The sequence below is a fragment of the Diuraphis noxia genome, unplaced genomic scaffold (genome assembly GCF_037042655.1).
Source record: "Diuraphis noxia isolate RWA-SAM2 unplaced genomic scaffold, SU_Dnox_SAM2 contig0001, whole genome shotgun sequence".
In the NCBI taxonomy this organism is placed as follows: Eukaryota; Metazoa; Arthropoda; class Insecta; order Hemiptera; family Aphididae; genus Diuraphis; species Diuraphis noxia.
In genome coordinates this window covers 9348082-9368562 of record NW_028301711.1, presented here as the reverse complement: position 1 = coordinate 9368562, position 20481 = coordinate 9348082, and the positions used below count along the sequence as shown (strand labels likewise).

The window sequence follows — 20481 nt, the reverse complement described above, 5'->3', positions numbered from 1 at the left end:
GTTTTGGAATTTAGATTGTTTTGTAGCATCTAAAATACATTATTATTATTATTATTACTATTTATCAATTAATAATTAACTTAATAACATTACAAAAAATTACTCTTTTTATCAAGAATGAAGAAAAATTATATTTATTCCTCAATCCAAAATATGTGAAATCTTTTAACACAAAATTGGAAAAAACTCTTTTTATAAAAATTATTATTATTAAATTACCTTTGGCTTTCATGAGAGTTAATACACTTTCCAGTATACCCGGTTCAACTTCAAAAGTTGAAGCCCATCTTCTTAATGTAGATAAACCTTAAATTTAATTTTATGAACGACTATTATTTATATTAAATTTATTTGTTTAGTTTTTAAGTGTACATAGTAATGCAATTTTTTTCACTTTATATTATTATTTAACTATTTTTTTTTTAAAAAGATTTCATTTATATAGTTTTCATTGTGTATAAATCAATTCAAGTTAAAAACTCACCTGGTAATGGATATTGTTTTTTATTCCTTAAATATCTGTATGCTTTTGGCGAAATACTACGCAATGTAATAGCAGAAGATATGTCTTCAGGTAACCATTTAGAAACTTTTTTACTCGGGTAGAGTATTTGATTAATTTGAGTACTAGTAAATAATTTAGACAAAACGTCACTAAAACAGGATTCGAATCTTTGATTTTCCAAATTAACTAATTGTCTATAGAACTCAATTTTTTCATTTTGTATCCGAATTATATTTTTAAGTTTAACATTTTCTGCCACAAGTTCTTCTTTCTCTTTCTTAGAATTTTCAAAATCATTATTCATGCTAAAGATAGTTTATTTAAGGTAATTAGTTTAACAATTTAAAAATTTGATACATACACATATTACATATTTAACTAAAACATGATAACTAGGTACATACAAATATAATTGTTTAATGCATAACATAAACAAACATTTATTATATTACATTACATTTGGTATTGTTGTTGTTTAATAATTAGGATTGATTAATATAGTGTATAAATCCCAAAAAAGTAATTTAAAGAATAAAATACAATACAATACATTTATATTAGACTTTAAATTTAATATAATGTATAACTAATTAAATAATAAAATGGTTTCTGCTACTCTACAATATATATTAAACATTAAAATTAGTTAGCCAATAGAAATCTACATATTTTATTAAAAAACATATAACAATAGTATAAGAACAATAAGAAAACATATAAAAATAGAATAAGAACAATAAGAAAACATATAACAATAGAATAAGAACAATAAGAAACATGTTATATATTGTCAATTACAAAATGTTGAAACTAATAATTAAGTATCATTCAAGTTGATATCTCGATATTAAACACAAATTCTTAATCCAACAGGTTATTTAAAATAAACTATCCCTGAAGAACCAAGAAAGAGTATTTTTTATCAAGAATATGCAAGTTTCAGTTTTCTAGTAGTACTTGTCATGATAGGGAAATTCATTGATCTTGTTTTTGTTTACACCTCATGCAAATACAAAAGCAAATAAAGATTTTAAAAGATCACAGAAGATAAAATATAATTTTGAAAAATATACTTTTGAAATAAATCTGGCTCATTATTTCCAAGGCAGTTGACACCAGGCATAATATCCGATACTCCGAACAAATCCACTTGGCATGATATTTTTCTTCTAAATACAGATTCAACACTTGAAAAATATATATCAAATTTAATATTATCAACATTTTAAATTATTAGTTTTTACTGTATGTTGTATCACAATATAATATTTTCTGTGGTTATAATGCAGTATACATATGGAGACCAGATATAAAATTTAAAAAAGTACATTTTAAAACTTAGCTTATCCTATCGTAATTGCCAATCTCCTTCTACAAAAATTATTTATTTTTTTTAATTATTGTTATTACCTAGGTACTAAAAAACTAATTATTTAAAATTATTATGTCAACTCATTAGATGTGGTCTTTATGATAACAATTTTATGAAATTTAAGTAAACTCAAACTAAAGTATAAATATTTTAGTTATTTTTTAAAGGTTAAAATACCAAGTGTAAAATTTGAATAAATTAATACAAAACTTTGTTAAAGTGTAGGATACATTAACAAATTAAATTAACTATACTAACAACCAATTAGAGTGCATTAGCTCGAACCATAAAATATAAATTAATATCAAATTATAAAAAATCATAAACATGTAGTAGCCCACAATATTTTTAAAAAAAGGTTACAATTTCATATACTTAACACTATTGTTGATAACACTAGGACTTGCATCAAAAAAGAGTATTGTCCTATGAAAAATAGTATTTCTGGTCACCATAAGTATACATAATATAATAAAAACATAATTTATTAAATATATAGGCACCTGTTAGATTTATCAGTTGAATTTGTCACAGAAAATAATCCAGCTGGAGTTTTAATTGGGGATGATTGATTTCTGTCACTAAATAAACAACAAAATACAATTAATTCATATTTTTAATTGTTTAATTTATTTAAAAAAATCACAAAATTAAATTGAAACCAACCTAAAAGGGATAGCAGTAGGTTTTAGTTTTCTACCACATTTTGGAGAATAATCCAACATATTTTGCACTATGGTTCTTTCTTCATATGAATTTAGGGAAAAATGTAAAGAACATACAGCAGCTTAAATAAAATTGGTTAAATTGATTAATACAACAATTAAATTTTAAGCATTTAAAAATTTTGGTAAAATATTTATCAACTAAATATTTCAAAAAAGTAAAATGAAGTATAATCCATACAGCCAATGGCCAATCCTTCATTAATTTATCATTAATCTCTAAGTCTTAATAAAAACATTATTAAATTCAATTTATACACAAATGATTAATGATTTACCAGTATCACAATTAATCTCTTTGATCACGTTTGAAGCATGTTGAATTTGTTCCACCCATAAAGCTCTCATTCCAACATCTTTTGGAAATCGATGTAAATGTATTTTTGGGTCACAATACAACCCTTTCCGTTTACTTCCACTAAAACAATTTGGGACAATACAAACGCATTTTTGATAATTTTACCACGACAAAATAAACAATTATTACAAAATTCAAATTTTTACAAATCAATCACCGATTCGTGGTAATGATTAAACTCAAATGACAAAAGACGAAAATCAATTACCAAATAAGCATTTAAGTATAGAACAACGCTTTTAACAATTAAAAACAAAAAAGGCGCCAAAAAGTATAAGCCAATCAAAAGACGCGGAATACTCCCACTCTGTTCTGCGCAGACTGAACAAAATTCAGTATGTTGTGATCATACCTATTTATTTTGTCATGGCCACCGCTAGCGCTGTATGATTTTTTAGGTTAGGAACATAAATCTTGTTGTCTGTCTTGATGTCACGTTAAAAGTTAAAAGTTAAAACTTAGAATGTCATTTATTGTCATCTTCAACTGTTAATCTTTTTTCTATGTATTCAACTGTTCTTAGTTCTCTGCGTTTTTCTTATAATTTTACATTTTAACTAGATTTAAATATTTATTCGAGTTTAATTTAGTTTTTCTTTAATAAGAAAAGAATCTTACTGTGATTTTATGGGCCTTCTAACCAGTAGGTACATCATTTTTATTTTATTTCCTCGACTTGAACTTAACACGTCAACAGGTCAGTAAATTATTTTAGATTTGGTTATTAAATATATTTTAGGTAACTCATGATTGCAAATTTATAATTCAGTATGGTATCAAACAAATAATCAATGGTCGGATGTAAGGATTCAGCCAAAAGAAAATATGTCTTCCCAAAAAATGATGTAGATTTTAAAGTTTGGGTAGAGAGAACTGGCAATTCCATTTTAGTGGATCTTGAAAAAGAAAGTGTACGGAAAACTTATTAAATATGTAGAAATCATTTTGGTAAACGTTGCGACTCTCCAGCTACAAATCAAAAATTGAAACAACATTCAATCTTCCAAGTAACATTTTGTCCTACTCCTATGTGTTTGGTGCATGTATATGTTATTCAAAATCTGTTTGAATGTTGTATTATTTATCTGAAATGTAACATTTCAATGGTAGGTAGTATGAATTAATTATGTGTTATTGAAATTGTATTAATTATTTCTTGTGATTTTTACTAAAAAATCTAATTATATTTTCTACTAGTTTTAATCACTTCCAGCTCTGTTATAGTATTAACTTTGTTTTTGTTTATTTACTGTTTTCACTTTAACTACCTATAATATTATTTGTGTTAAATTGTGTTGTAGAATTTTTGTTTTTATTAAAAACACTTATTATGTATGTGCTATGTAACGTTTCAATGATAAGTAATATGAATTAAATATGTGTTATTAAAATTGTATACATTATTTCTTGTGATTTTTACAAAAAAATCTAATTATATTTTTTATTAGATTTAACAATTTCATATTTTGGTATTTTTTCCTTGGTTTAGTATTTATATTAAATAATATATTATTTATTGTTGTTTTATTACGTTGTTGTTGGAATATTTATGTTGGAAAACATCAACTATTGGATAATCAATGTGTGCATGTATGTTTTATATGTTGGAAATATTATGATCGTACTGTGTCTGTGTTATTTATGTTTTTACATATTGCAGTACAAATCAATAATTTTAAAATGTTATAATTAGCTGCTATAAAAGGATCATTAAGCTGGTCAAGCAGAACACCACCCAATCATAATAGTGGTAAGTATTAAATAATTAAATTAAAGTAGTGTTTTATAATGGGAAAAATGTAACAAAAATCAAATATGTTTAAGTCAGTTGATCTATTAAAATAATTTCACTAGGTGACTAATTATTCAAAGTTTTATGTTCTAAACTTCTAAAGAGAACACTACTTGTATAGTGTAGGTATACTATTATTATAATTATAAACAAACTATATAAATGTCAAATGATAAAACCAAAAAAAGTTAGACATGTGTAGGTACTAGGTAGTATATTTTTATATTTTTTTATTGTTTTCAGTTTTATAATATACTTAACTAAATGATCAAAAGACAATGAATACAATAAATAAATTAAAAAATTATTAAAAAATAAAAGTGTTTCTTAATATATTATCCAAGTGTGTTGTCAGATACTAAATTTCTACCTACGTTTCTAAATAAATAATTCATTAATAGTAATATTTTATAATTATAGATATTAATGAACATATATTTCAATCACAACAGACCACATCTGTCATTGATGGTGGAAAAAAATGTACATTACCGACTAGTTCTACACCGTTTAAGACAAAAAACAATAGTGATTATCAACATAACTGTACTTTCATGCTTAATGTGTAACATGTTTTATATGTATATGTTTTAGATAGTAGTGATTATAATGAACAAGAAGAGGACCTATTGAATATTAGTGAAATAATTTTTTCTTGACCATCGACACAAATGAGTATATGTTCACCTAAAAAAAAAATAAAAGTAAGTTCAATAATGTTTATTCTGATCATTATAGACAATTATTCCTAAACTAATACAACTGTGGAAGCTTTAAATCCCTTACTTATACATTATATTTTATTTTGCTTAGGACAACGCAGTTCATTTCTACAGGATCAGACAGTAAAACCAAATAAAATGACACCTAATTGTAAGCAATTGTATAAAGCAAGCATCAAACTAAAAAATCAACTTTCAAGAAATAGATCTAAAATAAACACCTTTAAGCATAGAGTTAAACTAGCTGATAAGTTTATGAAAGAAGACAACTTCACACAAATAGTTGACAAAGTCAACTCAAGTACTTATAATTTCATCCTTTCTCAATTGAAAAATCAGAAAAAAAACTTCATGGCCATCGGTATTCGAAGGATGATAAAATCCTTGCTTTATCTATTTACAAACAAAGCCCGAAGGGATACAAATATTTATCTTCCTTATTTGCATTACCTTCAGTAAAAACAATAATGAGTTTGCTACGGAAAGTTCCTCTCGGACCAGGTATCAACGTACACATCTTTGAACACTTAAAAAAAATTGTTGAAAAGTTAAGTCCCATGGACCGTTATTGTACTATCATGTTTGACGAGATGGCATTAGAAGCAGGATTAAAGTATGATAAACACAAGGACTGCGTTTTTGGGTTGGAAGATTTTGGGAATTATAGACGAAAACCAATTTTTGCAGAACATGTATTGACATTTATGATTCGTGGAATCCATAAGAAATATAAACAACCAATATGTTTCTATTTTATAAAAGGAACAACAAAATCACAGGAGCTTGTTAAATGTATTAAAGAAGTCATTCTAAATGTACTTAATACTGGTTTAAATATTGTGGCTACCGTATCGGACCAAGGAATGACTAATATTGCAGCAATTAACTTTTTAATGGAAGAAACCCGCCAATATTGTCTAAGAGAAAATATAGATAGATATGAAGGATATTTAATTAATGGACATGAAATAATTCATATATATAATCCACCTCACTTGTTGAAATCAATTCGTAATAATTTATTAACTAAAAATGTTAATTTCACTTGGAGGGGTAAACGACAAACAGCAACATGGGACCATTTGGTAAATTTATATGAAATCGACAAAAAAAATGAACACTTGGAGATGCGCTGTTTACCCAAAATTACAGAAGCTCATGTTTATAAATAAAAAATAAAAAAGATGAAAATCTCTTACGCATCACAGATATTTAGCCATAAAGTGGCATCCACTATGAGACTAATGAGTGACATGGGTAAGCATATGACAACACATAAATAATTTAGTAGGTACCTACTTATAGTCTGTTTTTGTTTTATATTACAGCTCCTGACAATAAACAACTAGGTCAAAAAGCCATCGGCACTGCAGATTTTTGTTTGTTTATGGATAATGTATTCGATTCAGTGAATGCTAATTCCATTCGTCAATCACATGGAAAATATCTGCGCTCAGCAGTAACATCCAATTCGAAGCATGTTTCATTTTGGAATGAACAATTAATGTGTCTAAATCAATGGAATTTATAGATAATAATGGTAAAATTACTAAACCTCCCTGTGTAAAAAACTGGATTGTAACATTAAAGGGAATGAAATATTTATGGCAAAAATTGAGTAAAAATAATTTCAAATTTCTGTTAACCCGTAACATTAACCAGGATCCTCTTGAATGTTTGTTTGGCCAATTCAGACAGCTTTCAGGTAGAAACATTAATCCAGATTGTTATAATTTCTTAAATTCTTTTACAACTTTGCTACTTAATAATTTTTCTTCAATTACATCAAATCAAACAAATTGCCAGCAACATAAAATTGACCCCTTAATTAATTTTAAATCATTTCTCACGGGTACAGTCAATGATGAAGAAATTCTTATTGATATAAATGGTAACGTATATAATAATAAACTCAATAATATAAATGATATGACAGTCAGCTATATAGCTGGATTTATAATCAGAAAGAAATTAGTAGATATCCTTAAATGCAATATTTGTAAATCAGAGTTGAGAAGTGAAAATGTAACCAATCCCCTCATAAAAGCTCGCTAGTATCAAACAATTAAATATGGATTATGTAATCCAACAACATAACTTTTTCAATTTATTAAGGATATACTTACGATTTCTTCAAAATGCATAAATGATATTTTTTATAAACAAAATGTTGCAAGACAGTTAATATTAATTAATGAAATTAATCTTAAACATAGTTTTGCCTATCCAGACCATGATGTTAAAAATTTCCTGATTCAAAAAACAGTGCATATGTTCCTTTTTACCTATTTTAAAAATATTAACCGTATTTTACGTATGTTAAGTTTATAATTTTAGTTAAACTATTAATATAAATATTAAATAACAAAGGACCTAGGGAGGTCCCTTGGGGTACTCCACAGTTAATAATTTTAGTTTTAAACAATTTATTTTTGATTTTTGTGCAACATGTTCTATTATTTAGATATGATTTTAATAATTCCAACGTATCTCCTCTCATACCTAAATTATCCAACTTTCTTTAAGTATATAATGGTCTACTGTGTCAAATGCCTTTTTTAAATCAAAGAAAATTGTCATTTTGTATTTTTTTTCTGTTCTAATTAGTGATGTGAATTTTAAAATTGCTTTTTCTGTATTTCCACCTTCTCTGAAACCAAATTGTGAATTAGAAAGTAATTTATTTTTTTCCAGGAAGTTAGTTATTATTGAATAGATACATTTTTCGAAAATTTTTGAAATATTTGAAACTAAAGAAATTGGACAGTTTTCGGTTTGGCTTAATTTCTTTTTAAATTTCCGGTGAAACGATTTTCGCTTGACCACCACGAAGGCGCTGGAGGCGGCTTCCTTAATGCCCAGAATCGAGTTACACAAGCAGCTAGTAGAAAATATAATATACAAAGTTATGTAAGTATTCATTACAGAAATCAATGAATCCAAATAACTTAACAAAATTGGATATATTTCTATAAAAATATTTTTAAAAATATGCCACTTGAAATTATATTATTTTTGACATCATGGTATTTAAATTTAATTATTATAAAAAAATGTTTTATCTTATATTTACAGTTTTAGTTAAATACCTTTTAAAAAAGAAATGATTTATGTTAAATTCAAATTGAATATAAATTTCAGTCTATACTATAATGATGTATAAAAATAACTATATAAATACTGTTACGTTTGTAACGATCCCCAGTCGGATGATTAATGGAATGATGGTCAGTTAGACAACACTTTCCAGTATATTTCATTCCGAAAATGACCAGTCATGCGGTTTTCATGCTTTATAACGTGTGTATGTACAACAAAATATTATTGCATTTCACATTTTTCGCGATTACCTATCGTTATTGTAGTGTGTTATAAATACACTCCCACTAACCTGGCACAGTGCCGTAGAAACCGCAGTTTTGGGTGGTTCATTGCACCGGGGACCCGCGTTGAAATTTCTAATATGAGACCCATACTTAATAAAATAATATAAGAATTAAGAATCTATACTAATAACAATTTTTTAATACGATCATAATATAATGATAATATCGTTAGAACTTTGTTATTATAGTATAATATAGCACCGCCAGTTTTCCAATTAGCACTCCCAGTTCCCATATAATAACATGTAATAATATAATTATTTTTAAATGTTTTGAATACATGATATATTATGTATCAACAGATGTTGATTGTTGACAGTGCCTCGAGTAGGTGTTTGGTTAAGGATGCTAACAATGTAGCACCACATAACTCAAGCCTTGGTATTGATTGGGTCTTAAGAGGTGCAACTCTGGTCTTAGACAGAACTAAATGTGATGATGATTCGCCGTCAGGAAACACCGACACTAGGTAAAGAGCAGTAGCATAAGCTTGTTCCGAACTGTCACTGTAACCGTGCAGACTCTATGTAGTTACCTGAGTGTGTTCGTCATTGCAATGCCGTGGTAATTCAAAGGAGCGAAGAGCACTGTAAGAAGATCGATGATCCGACCACCATTTGCTCAGCGTGTCAGGCAGTGGGTCGTCCCAATCCAACTTGTTCTTCCACAGGTGTTGCATAATGATCTACACCACGATCACAAGTGGGCTTAACCATCCACACAGATCAAAAATCCTTGCAATTTCCGAAATTAATGAACGTTTAGTGAAAGCTTCACCAACCTTGGAAGATTCAGCATGAAATGAGAACGTATCTCGTTGAGCATTCCAACATATACCCAATATTTTGATTGACGGATCCATGTGGTCGGTCAGCGTTAGTTGAGTGGCTCTTAGTGCTGTAGGAATGTGCGTTAAAACTGCCTCGCAGTTGGTGGACTACTTACGTAATTCAAACCCACCTCGGGCGAGCAAGTGCAACAGCTCTTGGTGTAGCTTGATTGTGACAGTAATGTCATCTCGTCCGGTCATTACCTCATCTACATGTAAATCTCGGTGTAGCACCGCAGATGCCTCAGGATAGGTCCATTGCTCGTCGTAAGCGAATTGCTTCATGACTCGTAAAGCATGGTATGGTGATGTTATGAGCCCATAGGTCACCGTATTTAAGGTATAACTTCTTATTGGACTAGATTCATTTGGACGCCAGACAATACCTTGGTAGACACGATCAGTGGGGTGCACTAAGATTTGTCGGAACATCTGTCGAATATCTGCGGTAATAACATAGCGAGGTAGACGGAAACGGATTAATATGTCAATTACCTCTTTCTGTAATTTTTGTCCTTAGTGAAGCAGTTCATTCAATGAGTTTACTGTGCCCATCGTGCACGATCCATCGAACACGACATGAAGCTTGGTAGTGGTACTACTTGATGGGTTTAAGACTTGATGATGCGGAATGAATATGATCGGCCGTGAACTAGTGGAATCAACTATTGTCATGTGGTTGGCTGTTTCATAATCACTCATAAAGTCTTTATAGAGTTGATGTAAGGCAGGTTTGGTCTGTAGACTTCTCTCGACTTTCTTCAAGCGTTGAACAGCGAGCTGATAAGAATTGTTCACTAGCGGTGGTTCTTTAACAAAAGGAAGTCTTACAGTATAACGACCAGAGCTGTCTCGAGTAAACGTCTCAACTAAATGCTTCTCACACTGTTGGTCTTATTTGGACATACATGTAAGGCGTGGTACCTCTTCCAGTTCCTAAAAATCGGTTCACAAGTGATTCAACTGTAGTGGTACAACACGTGACTGACTTAAACATTGATAGTTCATTGTGAAGTTTAGATCATTTTCCACATACTATCCACCCAAAAATAGAGTTGTGTAACGACGGCGTACCTTTGGATCCTTGTATTTTACCATCTAACCAGACTGTATTCAGCACCTATGAGTAAGTCGATTTTGTTAGGCACATGGAATGTTGGATCTGCTAACTCAACCCGTTCCAAATGAGTCCACTGTGAAACATCCACGGCTACAGTGGGTAGATCAACAGTTATCTTAGGAGACACTAAGGCAGTTAATGTCATTTGTTTACCATTCGTCCTAGGAGAAATATTGAACGTTGAAACTTGAGATGTGGCTGTAGAAGCATTTGATACACCATCAATTATCATTGGCTGATGCAATGTTTTTAAACCTAACCGACTTGCTAAGGCTTTAGTAATAAAATGTGATTCTCAAGCAGTGTCTATTAATGCACGGCATAGTTCTGACCGTCCACTAGGTCCGTGTACGCGCACCAATGCTGTTGATAATATGACAGTTGACTTTTCTCTTAAGGCACCATGATTGACTGCCACAGTGTCTATCCCACTAGATGTTTATGGTTGTGTATTGATAGTCAACGTGGGCACTTCAGAAGTAATTTTATCGCCCTTAGAGTCACCAAAGTGTAGAAGTGTATGGTGTTTACCACCACATTCTTTACATGTTTTATCAGATGAGCATTGACTGGAAGAATTTTTGAAGCCCGTAGACAATTTATACACAATTTGGCCTTCTTAGCTAATGCATATCGTTCACTCGCTGTTGATTTCATAAATAAATTACACTGATAAATAATATGATGCTGTGAACAAATATGGCACGGCTGCGGTACCTTGTGCTGCAGTCACAGCATGACTCAATGGGTTGTTTTAATACTTTTAATGCTCTAAGATGTTTATTTGTTGTATCAACCAACGCCTTCAAAGAACTAACAGCTTCACTTTGAATGTGTGGCTGATTGAACAAATGTTGTAAGTGTACTTGTAGAATAGACGTTCATTATCATAACGGTTTGTCACCAAAGGCCAAGCCTCCAGATAATTGCTACCAGTCGATGATAATGAGGCAATTATATTAGCCGCTTCTCCTGATAAACATGATTTTAAATAGTGCATTTTTCTGGTGTTGTCAATTTATCTATTATTGTGAATAACAGAGGAAAATTGGTCATGGAAAGTATACCAGTCTTCCAATATTCCTGTAAATGAAGGCAGACTCATGGGGGTTACCTGATGGACTGTTGCCCTTGTTCGCTAAGCGTATTTTCGTTTTGAGGTTCGTGTGTAGTTTGCCTTAAGTCTAATGTACTTTGCAAAATCTCCTTGAATGTACTAGATACCTCTTCAAAGGCGTCAATCATAAAATCAACCTCAGAGTCTTCGACCAACAAGGACAGCTCATCGTGTGCATTTGCATACATTGTAAATGCACTTTCTGCAAGTTCTAAATGCACTTTTATTTCATGACTCGCCAGAACCTCCATTGTCAAAGTGTTGACCGTGTGTAACTTTTTCCTTATCAGCCTTTCCTTGTTTGAGAGAGTTTTTCGTAGAGTTTTCAACTTCTCCCAGTGGCGTCATTTCAGTTTTCAATAGAGGGGGGCAAAGGTTTTGACCGGCCCGAATGGGTAAAAAAAAACCGCTCGCTTCGCTCGCAAGCGCATTATATCTACTTACATTTTTATCGAATTACCTTACCAAACCTCACTTATTTGTAATTATACTCAATAAGATTTTTTTTTGGTATCATTTTTACAAGCTTATTTATTAACTGGTTAATAACAAAATTTACAAATATATGATAGCAAATATTTTATAAAAACAACTGTACAATCCTATACCAATTAAAACTCTGTAAACTATTAAATATAACAATTTAAAAATGTATGGAATTATCACCATTTTTTACCAAATTTTTTTTCTATTTTTTGTATTCACCCAAATGTATTGTAAAGACGTGTTTGAGATGTAAAATAATGTGAACTTAACGTTAAAAATATAAAAAGTATGATTAGTTCAATACAAATGACTTAAGACGATATTTAGCAGATTCATCACCTGTTTTTCAAAATTTTTTTACGACCTTTTATATTCACCAAAATGTATTGTAAAGACGTGTGATAGATGTAAAATAATGTGAACTTAACGTTAAAAATATAAAAAGTATGATTAGTTCAATACAAATGACTTAAGACGATATTTAGCAGATTCATCACCTGTTTTTCAAAGTTTTTTTACGACCTTTTATATTCACCCAAATGTATTGTAAAGACGTGTTTTAGATGTAAAATTATCTGAACTTAACGATAAAAATATAAAAAGTATGATTAGTTCAATACAAATGACTTAAGACGATATTTAGCGGAATTATCACCATTTCTTTTTTTAATTTTTGAAAATACATCAACCGCATCATCTAAATTAATTTTACCTGATGTTGTATATGCATGCCTGTGTGTATGTATATAGGTATGTATGTATGTACTACGTATATATTTATATATATATAACGCTCAAATGTGTTGACTCAGGATAAAATGACTGTGTGACCGATTCGGTTCTCACGATGGTCTACGTGACCAAAAAGGCTGGGTCAGCACATACTGAAGGCCTCGGACGGACCGTTGCAACGCGCCCCGTCTGTTGGTAGTCAGTCGAGTCTGGTCAAAAGAGTGAGTGACACCCGCGTTACTCGGCAGAGCATCTTATAATTTGTATAGCAGAACCTCGTATAATTTCAATCAGATCCTCTCGTAATATTAGTATTTTAATATTCATTTCTTTAGTGTGTAATTCATTTAAATATCCAGTTCTTTAGTGTTTAAGTCATATCAATATTGATTTATCCAGTGTTAAGTTCATAAATCAGTAATTATAATATAATATATATACCTATAACCAACACCTGTGTTACTTCATTTGACACTAACAACTAAGATAGACCTCACACGACGGTACACCACACTTCATTGGTGGCAGCGGTGGGATCTCTAAAAGCGAAAAACTGTCGTAATTTACTTTGCAACAGTGCAATTTTGGAGATCACTAAAGAACCTACGTGGACTACCGCCATTTGAGTTCAATCGGTTGTGGTGTCAGAAAACCGATACAGAAAATCTACAGAAAATCCGCAGAAACTCGATAATCAGGGACACGGTCACACGGACGACAAAAGGTATATAATATACAATATAATAAAGAGTATTATCGATAACATTACGCGTCGCCACCAGCAGTGTCGTAGCTGCGCGTCGTTATATCCTACCGACGGAGTATTAAGATATATATATATATACACACACACACTCAATCGCGTATATTATACATTATACATAATATAGACGTATCCATTGTCATTATATCGCTGAACGAACGCGCCGCCGACATCGCTGCATAGCTGCACGTCATCAAGGTCGGGTAGGGATAACATATACAGTGCCGCGTCTTAGCTGGCAAATGTAATGGTAATGTTGCCATCCTATTTTATAAGTATATCGTACAATATCCATAAAATTATCGTACCCAGCGTAAAAATTATCGTATAAAAAATTTTTTTCTCGCTACGCTCGAAATGTTACAGAGAGGGTAACACCGTCATAACAATAAACAACATTTGAACATTTCACACATAGATAAGAATATACTATGTGAATATGTGATTTTTTGTGATTGCATAAATGCATAATGCACATTAGCACTTCACGTCTTCAACAGTTAAACTTGAACGTTATAATTTTTAATTTTATTTTTATTGTTGACACATTCAACGTTTGAATGAAAAATGAGTGATGAAGATAATACACCAAGACCAGGGTGCAGTACGCCAAAAAAAAAAGGATGATGAGAGGTGGAGATTTGGCCATAGAAGAAAAACCCAAACATCGATCACAAAAATTCCGTTCAGAATGGAAAATCGATCATGCACTTAGAGATTGGATCGAACAAGATGCCGACGACCTTAAAGCAAGGTGTAAATTTTGCAAAGTATCTATGGTTGCCAAATTAACTGTATTAAAAAACAATGGGAAAGGAAAAAAACACACGAGCATTATAAGTAACGCGTCAAAACAAAAATCGATGATGTGTTTTACATCGAAAACCCCGTCAGTTAAAAATAAATCAATAAGTCTGTCCAACAAGCGGAAATTAATTTGGCTGGTTACATTGCAGAACATAATATTTCATTCCTAGCTTCGGATCATTTGACGGATTTGTTGAAAGATATATTCCCCGATTCAGGTATTATATTTTTAAGCACTTATTTCATTAAACTTACCTAAGGTTTTGAATTTGAAATATTTGAAATTGAACTATTCTATTATGTATAACAGATATTGCTAAATCAATGTCGATGAAGCGAACAAAGACTACAGCAATCATAAAAAATGTAATAGGCGCCACACAGAAGAATGAACTTGCTAGTATACTTAAGGGTGTTCGGTTTGTTAACTGATGAATCAACTGACATCGGAACCATCAAAACATCTTGTGTAGTTGTGCGGTATGTGTAACTTATTAATAATAATATAATAATATCTGTGTGTACTTAATTGAGTATTCTATTGTTTTTAGGTATTATGGTAAAGTTTCAAAGCGTATTGAAAGTACGTTTTGGGAACTACATAATGTATTTAATTCAAATAACCCATCTTCGGCAAACGCTGAGCAATTATATGATGGGTTATTAAAAACTTTGCATGATTTTAATATACCATTGACAAATATAATTGGTTTTGGTGCTGATGGGTGTAATGTTATGATGGGCGAGCATAACTCAGTTGCTTCTAGACTACGAGACTCTTGCCCAGGCATATTTATAATGAAGTGTGTATGTCACTCTGCACACCTCTGTGTGATTGAAGCCTGTAAATATTTGCCAAGGTCGTGCGAAGACTTGGCAAGAAACATTCACAATTTCCTTAAAAGCAGTTCCAAGCGTCAGAGTGAACTTGTTCAATTTCAAAGATTCATGGACATTGAACCCCACAAAATCCTTCACCCATCTCAAACTAGGTGGTTATCGCTTGGTGCTGTAGTGTTAAGACTATTGGAGCAGTGGGAAGCACTAAAGTTATATTTTGCTGATGCATATTTGGCACAACGGTTAATAGCAACGGAGCAAATTTACCACAATCTTAATGATCCGTTTATGAAACTTTTCTATTATTTCCTTGATTGGATTCTTCCGATGTTCAATAAGTTAGTATAAATAAACAGTGACTTAAGTATTGAAGATTAATTTTTTATCTTTAAATGCATTTCATTTTTAGATTTAATAGTTTTTTCCAAACCAAGGAAGTTGTTGTAAATGACTTACACGATATGGTAGTTGAACTATATACCGAAATTCTTCAATGTTTTTTGAAAAAAGATTATGTCTTCAGAAATCCATTAAATGACATCAATCCTAAAAATGGCCAATACCAACTGATAAATAGCCAGCTATACTTGGGCATAAATGTACTAAGAAATAAAGATAAAGCAGAAATCGTCAATAATCCATCTCGTTTGAAAGATTTTTATGAAAAGTAATAATAATTATTATTATTATTATTAATTATTAGATTTTCTTTTATATAATCTTTTTATTTCAGGTGTAGACAGTTTTTACAGTCAGCTACTGTAGAAATAAAAAAACGATACAACATGAACGACCCTGTATTGTCAAAGTTGAAAATGCTTAAACCCATCAATGCTATTTCACTAAGCTTCAGAGATGAAATACTATCATTAATGTCATTGATGACTGCTGTACCAAGAATTGTACCAGAGGATGACACACAACTCATGCAATCCATTGACAGCCAGTGGCGTAGACTGCCGCTTACATTAGTAGGTTTAAAAGAGGATATTGATATCAAGTATCCTGATTTTTTTTGGTAAATTTTGTTTTCATAACAATATGAAATTCCTATTGGTATGTAACATACTAAACAAATAACTGAATTTTTAGGTCAGCAGTCAAACATATTGGTGACTATGACAAGTTAGCTGATTTTGCACTTTCGGTTTTAAGTTTACCACATGCCAATGCTGACTGTGAAAGGGTGTTTTCTACAGTTAACTGCATTAAGACCAAACAAAGGAATAGATTAAACACAGATACCATAAACAGGGCCCTTCATGCAAAGCAGCACTTAAAAGGTGGAAGGGAAAGTGGTAAAACGTGCATTAACTTCCAACCAAATGATGAAATGTTTAGTCGAATGACAAAAAAACATTTTATATCCTAAGACTGATGACAACAAAGGTACCACTGATAATATTTTTAATGTTTTAAGATTTGACGATAATGAGGAAGAAGACTAATGAAAACCATTGTGATAGTTAATTTTAATGTGTTTATAATTTTAAGTTTGTCTATTTATATTGTTATATATGACTCATGTTATATGCTTATATATTTATAGTATCAAACAGACTGACATTGTTTTTGTTTTAATAGTTGTTATGTGATATATATTTAATAATATACGTTATTCTTATAAATTTAATAAAAAGTTTAAAGTTTAATTTTTGTTATATTTTTTCAATTTCAGATCTCAAGAATCAATTTAATCAATCATCTTTTAAACTGTTAACCTACTATAACTTTTTAATAAAAAATTATTTGGATAAATTTTGATTATTATTAAGTTCAGTATTAAATTTTAAAAAGAAAAATTATATTTTGCTAATGGCGTCTCTTAATAAATGTTGTATTTAAAATTTTGAATTTCTAATTTGTCCTATCTTTATCCTATCAAATAATTTAAATCAAAGTTTAGAAATTGTCAAACTTGAGAGTTGAGACAACAATAACAAATGTATTCTATGTGTTTAATGCAACACCAAAATTGAAGGTCTATACAAGATAAATTCTACAATCATGTCATGCAAATATAACTATTAATCATCTAGATAGATAAGAATACTTGTATATATTATCATGAACTAAGAAGATAGATTAGTCTTATATATCTGTGTTCATGGTATATATTATATTCATAGATTTATAACTTATGACGTATAAGTCCATGATTATATTTAATTCTTGATATCTATTATCTATCTCGATGCTATTAAATATTAATTATTGTTCTGCGTCCATAGCATAGATTGTTTGGTATCACCACAAGTGAAATGATAGTAAAGATTTGAAAGAAATATTATTATCATGATATATGTAATTATCATAGACATATTTTGTCTATGGTAATTACTAATTATCAAATTAAGTGGAATTATCAGAAGCACGGTCTTAGAAGATAAGGTCCGACAAGGCGACAACTCCGTGATCAGAAGGAAAAAAAAGCTGATAAAAATGTATCATATTTTAGCACAGGCAAAAACTAATTTCATATCTCGCACAGTTTAAAACTGATTTTAAAAATTATCGTATTTTATTGTACCGTGGTAAAATTATCGTATTTTCTTGTACGATAGTAAGTGTCTATCGTACATCGTACAAATGGCCCAAATTATCGTATGTGTACGATAATTATCGTACGGATGGCAACGCTGGCTAGAACGTGCCGACCACCACCGCTGCCACCGCTAGTCAAGCCGCCGCACAGTGTTTCTGTAAATGAAAATATGCCGGTCAAAATATTTTAGTCGCATAATATTTGAGCTACTGAACTGATTTTTTTTGTTAGTACCTCTATTAATGATAAATTGAAATAATAATTATAAGTCCTTCTACTAATACGCTGATAAATCCTGAAAAACTAAGAAATCATATTTTATCGTTTCCAAAAAAATTAAAAAATAATCTAAAATTTTGAAAACATTTTTTTATTCATTAAAACATTACAAACAAAATAGTATATAGTAAATATAGTAAATAGCTATAACTATGTAACTTGATATTTATTTTTAATTATTGTCATCATCCGTGTCACTAGAAGTTTCACTATTATTACATTCCTCTGAGATAATTAAATTTTTCATTTCTTCAGGTACATGGTTTTTTTTAAAATTTATAGTAGTATGTAGAGAATATTACAGGGTCAGATAAAAGACATTGAAAAAGGTCTCGATTTGTAATAGTTCGGGAAAACTTACGTGTATGATTCAGCCGAAAATTTCGTACATCTTTATTTCTTGCTTCCAAAGCTTCTTCTGAAAGTTGGCCTATAGGCAGTAACGCAAATTTTGCTATTCTTGATCCATGTACCAAAACTTTATGAACTGTAGGGGGCATGTAGTACCAAGGATACAATTGAACATAATACTCAGCTATTTCTGTACAAAATTGTTCAAAAGTCATATAATTAATTTCAAATCCACATGCAAGGACATTAGATATAGTGGCAAAACGATTTATTAAATTCTCATCGACTTTGGTTATTTGAGATGCCAACCTTGGGTCACTAAAAAACCGTCTACCCGTATTGCCATCATTAAAGGTTCCAAAACCTTGTTGAACCTTTGGAAGCAAGAAATAAAGATGTACGAAATTTTCGGCTGAATCATACACGTAAGTTTTCCCGAACTATTACAAATCGAGAAATAAATAAATTTAAAAAAAAAAACCATGTACCTGAAGAAATGAAAAATTTAATTATCTCAGAGGAATGTAATAAAAGTGAAACTTCTAGTGACACTGATGATGACAATAATTAAAAATAAATATAAAGTTACATAGTTACAGCTATTTACTATATTTACTATACACTATTTTTTTTTGTAATGTTTTAATGAATAAAAAAATGTTTTCAAAATTATAGATTATTTTTTAATTTTTTTGGAAACGATAAAATATGATTTCTTAGTTTTTCAGGATTTATCAGCGTATTAGTAGAAGGACTTATAATTATTATTTCAATTTATCATTAATAGAGGTACTAACAAAAAAAATCAGTTCATTAGCTCAAATATTATGCGACTAAAATATTTTGACCGGCATATTTTCATTTACAGAAACACTGTACGGCGGCTTGACTAGCGGTGGCAACGGTAGTGGTCGTGGCGTAGGAAAACAGTCGTAGTAGTCTAGGCCGAGCGCTTAAGTGTATCTAGCCTTCCCGAAAGGTGGCCGAGAGACACTGTTGCACTATCCAGTCACTACTAGGACTGTTCCGCAATAGCGAACTGATGATTTGCGTTGGCTGCCGGTCTCCCTTATATGTAGTTCGCCAGTTACGGGTGTGTTTCGCGGCGTCGGTATTTTCTCTATATTGGCAATACATTAAGTATTGCCGCACAAACATTAATCGGGTAGTACCGCGCTCTATCGGTCGCGTCAAGTGTCCGAGTGGTACTTTGGTTTCACTATTTGCTGTTGGATGGCGCGTCGTAAGCGGTTATATGTCGTATTCGTTACAACTCTAAATTATTTACATCGAAGAGTCTCGCTAGAGACTCCTTTCTGTGCATAAGTAACACCGACCGATAGCGTGACTATTATACATTAAGTTTCGTCTCGGCGCCGGATCTCTCACTCGCACGCGTTGGTTGAATGCGGAGTGCGAGAGAGACAGAGGTAAAAACTGCAGTTTTGTGGGTCTTTTCTTTCGTTCCGTCGTACGGCGAGATGCGGCCGCCCAAACTTTCCCTTCCAACGCCGTAGCAACCGCCACGCGCAGTACCGCTACCGTACCGCGAACCTCATCCACAACAACAGCTATTCACTCTGCGAACGCCGCGGAACATTCAACATAGTACCGTGGTCTCGTCGTCTCGTGCATTGTACATTATTTTACGCGGTTTATTGTTATACAAAACAACAGCTACGTGCGGTGCAACTCCTTATGTTATAGGGAGCTATTATATGTACCTATTATAACTATTTTAATACTATAATA

General features: G+C 31.0%; 3 protein-coding genes across 3 annotated transcripts; 1 reads left to right on the top strand and 2 right to left on the bottom strand.

Annotated features, from left to right (window-relative positions):
* Window positions 1–9545: 9545 nt before the first annotated feature.
* Window positions 9546–10121, bottom strand: LOC149059484 (uncharacterized). The gene is made up of 2 exons (XM_089224383.1): window positions 9806–10121; window positions 9546–9757 (listed from the first exon to the last, which is right to left on the bottom strand). The coding sequence occupies exons 1-2, from the start codon at window positions 10119–10121 to the stop codon at window positions 9546–9548; spliced, it is 528 nt and encodes a 175-aa protein (XP_089080509.1).
* An 84-nt stretch (window positions 10122–10205) lies between these two features.
* LOC149059483 (uncharacterized) lies at window positions 10206–11041 on the bottom strand. Its single transcript, XM_089224377.1, has 3 exons — window positions 10793–11041; window positions 10598–10677; window positions 10206–10536 (listed from the first exon to the last, which is right to left on the bottom strand). The coding sequence occupies exons 1-3, from the start codon at window positions 11039–11041 to the stop codon at window positions 10206–10208; spliced, it is 660 nt and encodes a 219-aa protein (XP_089080503.1).
* Window positions 11042–15362: 4321 nt separating this feature from the next.
* LOC107170748 (uncharacterized) lies at window positions 15363–16665 on the top strand. The gene is made up of 3 exons (XM_089218202.1): window positions 15363–15892; window positions 15964–16221; window positions 16288–16665. Exons 1-3 carry the CDS (start codon window positions 15450–15452, stop codon window positions 16574–16576), a joined length of 990 nt encoding a protein of 329 aa, XP_089074328.1. The 5' UTR covers window positions 15363–15449; the 3' UTR covers window positions 16577–16665.
* The last annotated feature ends 3816 nt before the right edge of the window (window positions 16666–20481 follow it).

Excerpts from the sequence above, each read along its gene's own strand:
- LOC149059484 (XM_089224383.1), bottom strand. The coding sequence starts at position 10,121 with ATGTTCCGACAAATCTTAGTGCACCCCACTGATCGTGTCTACCAAGGT. Across the intron at positions 9,758-9,805 it reads CCGAGGTGGGTTTGAATTAC|CACTAAGAGCCACTCAACTA; the intron begins GTAAGTAGTCCA and ends ACATTCCTACAG.
- LOC149059483 (XM_089224377.1), bottom strand. The coding sequence starts at position 11,041 with ATGATAATTGATGGTGTATCAAATGCTTCTACAGCCACATCTCAAGTT. Across the intron at positions 10,678-10,792 it reads TAGGTGCTGAATACAGTCTG|TCAGTCACGTGTTGTACCAC; the intron begins GTTAGATGGTAA and ends TCAATGTTTAAG. Across the intron at positions 10,537-10,597 it reads AGAGGTACCACGCCTTACAT|CTCTGGTCGTTATACTGTAA; the intron begins GTATGTCCAAAT and ends TACTCGAGACAG.
- LOC107170748 (XM_089218202.1), top strand. The coding sequence starts at position 15,450 with ATGATGGGCGAGCATAACTCAGTTGCTTCTAGACTACGAGACTCTTGC. Across the intron at positions 15,893-15,963 it reads ATTCTTCCGATGTTCAATAA|ATTTAATAGTTTTTTCCAAA; the intron begins GTTAGTATAAAT and ends TTTCATTTTTAG. Across the intron at positions 16,222-16,287 it reads TTGAAAGATTTTTATGAAAA|GTGTAGACAGTTTTTACAGT; the intron begins GTAATAATAATT and ends TTTTTATTTCAG.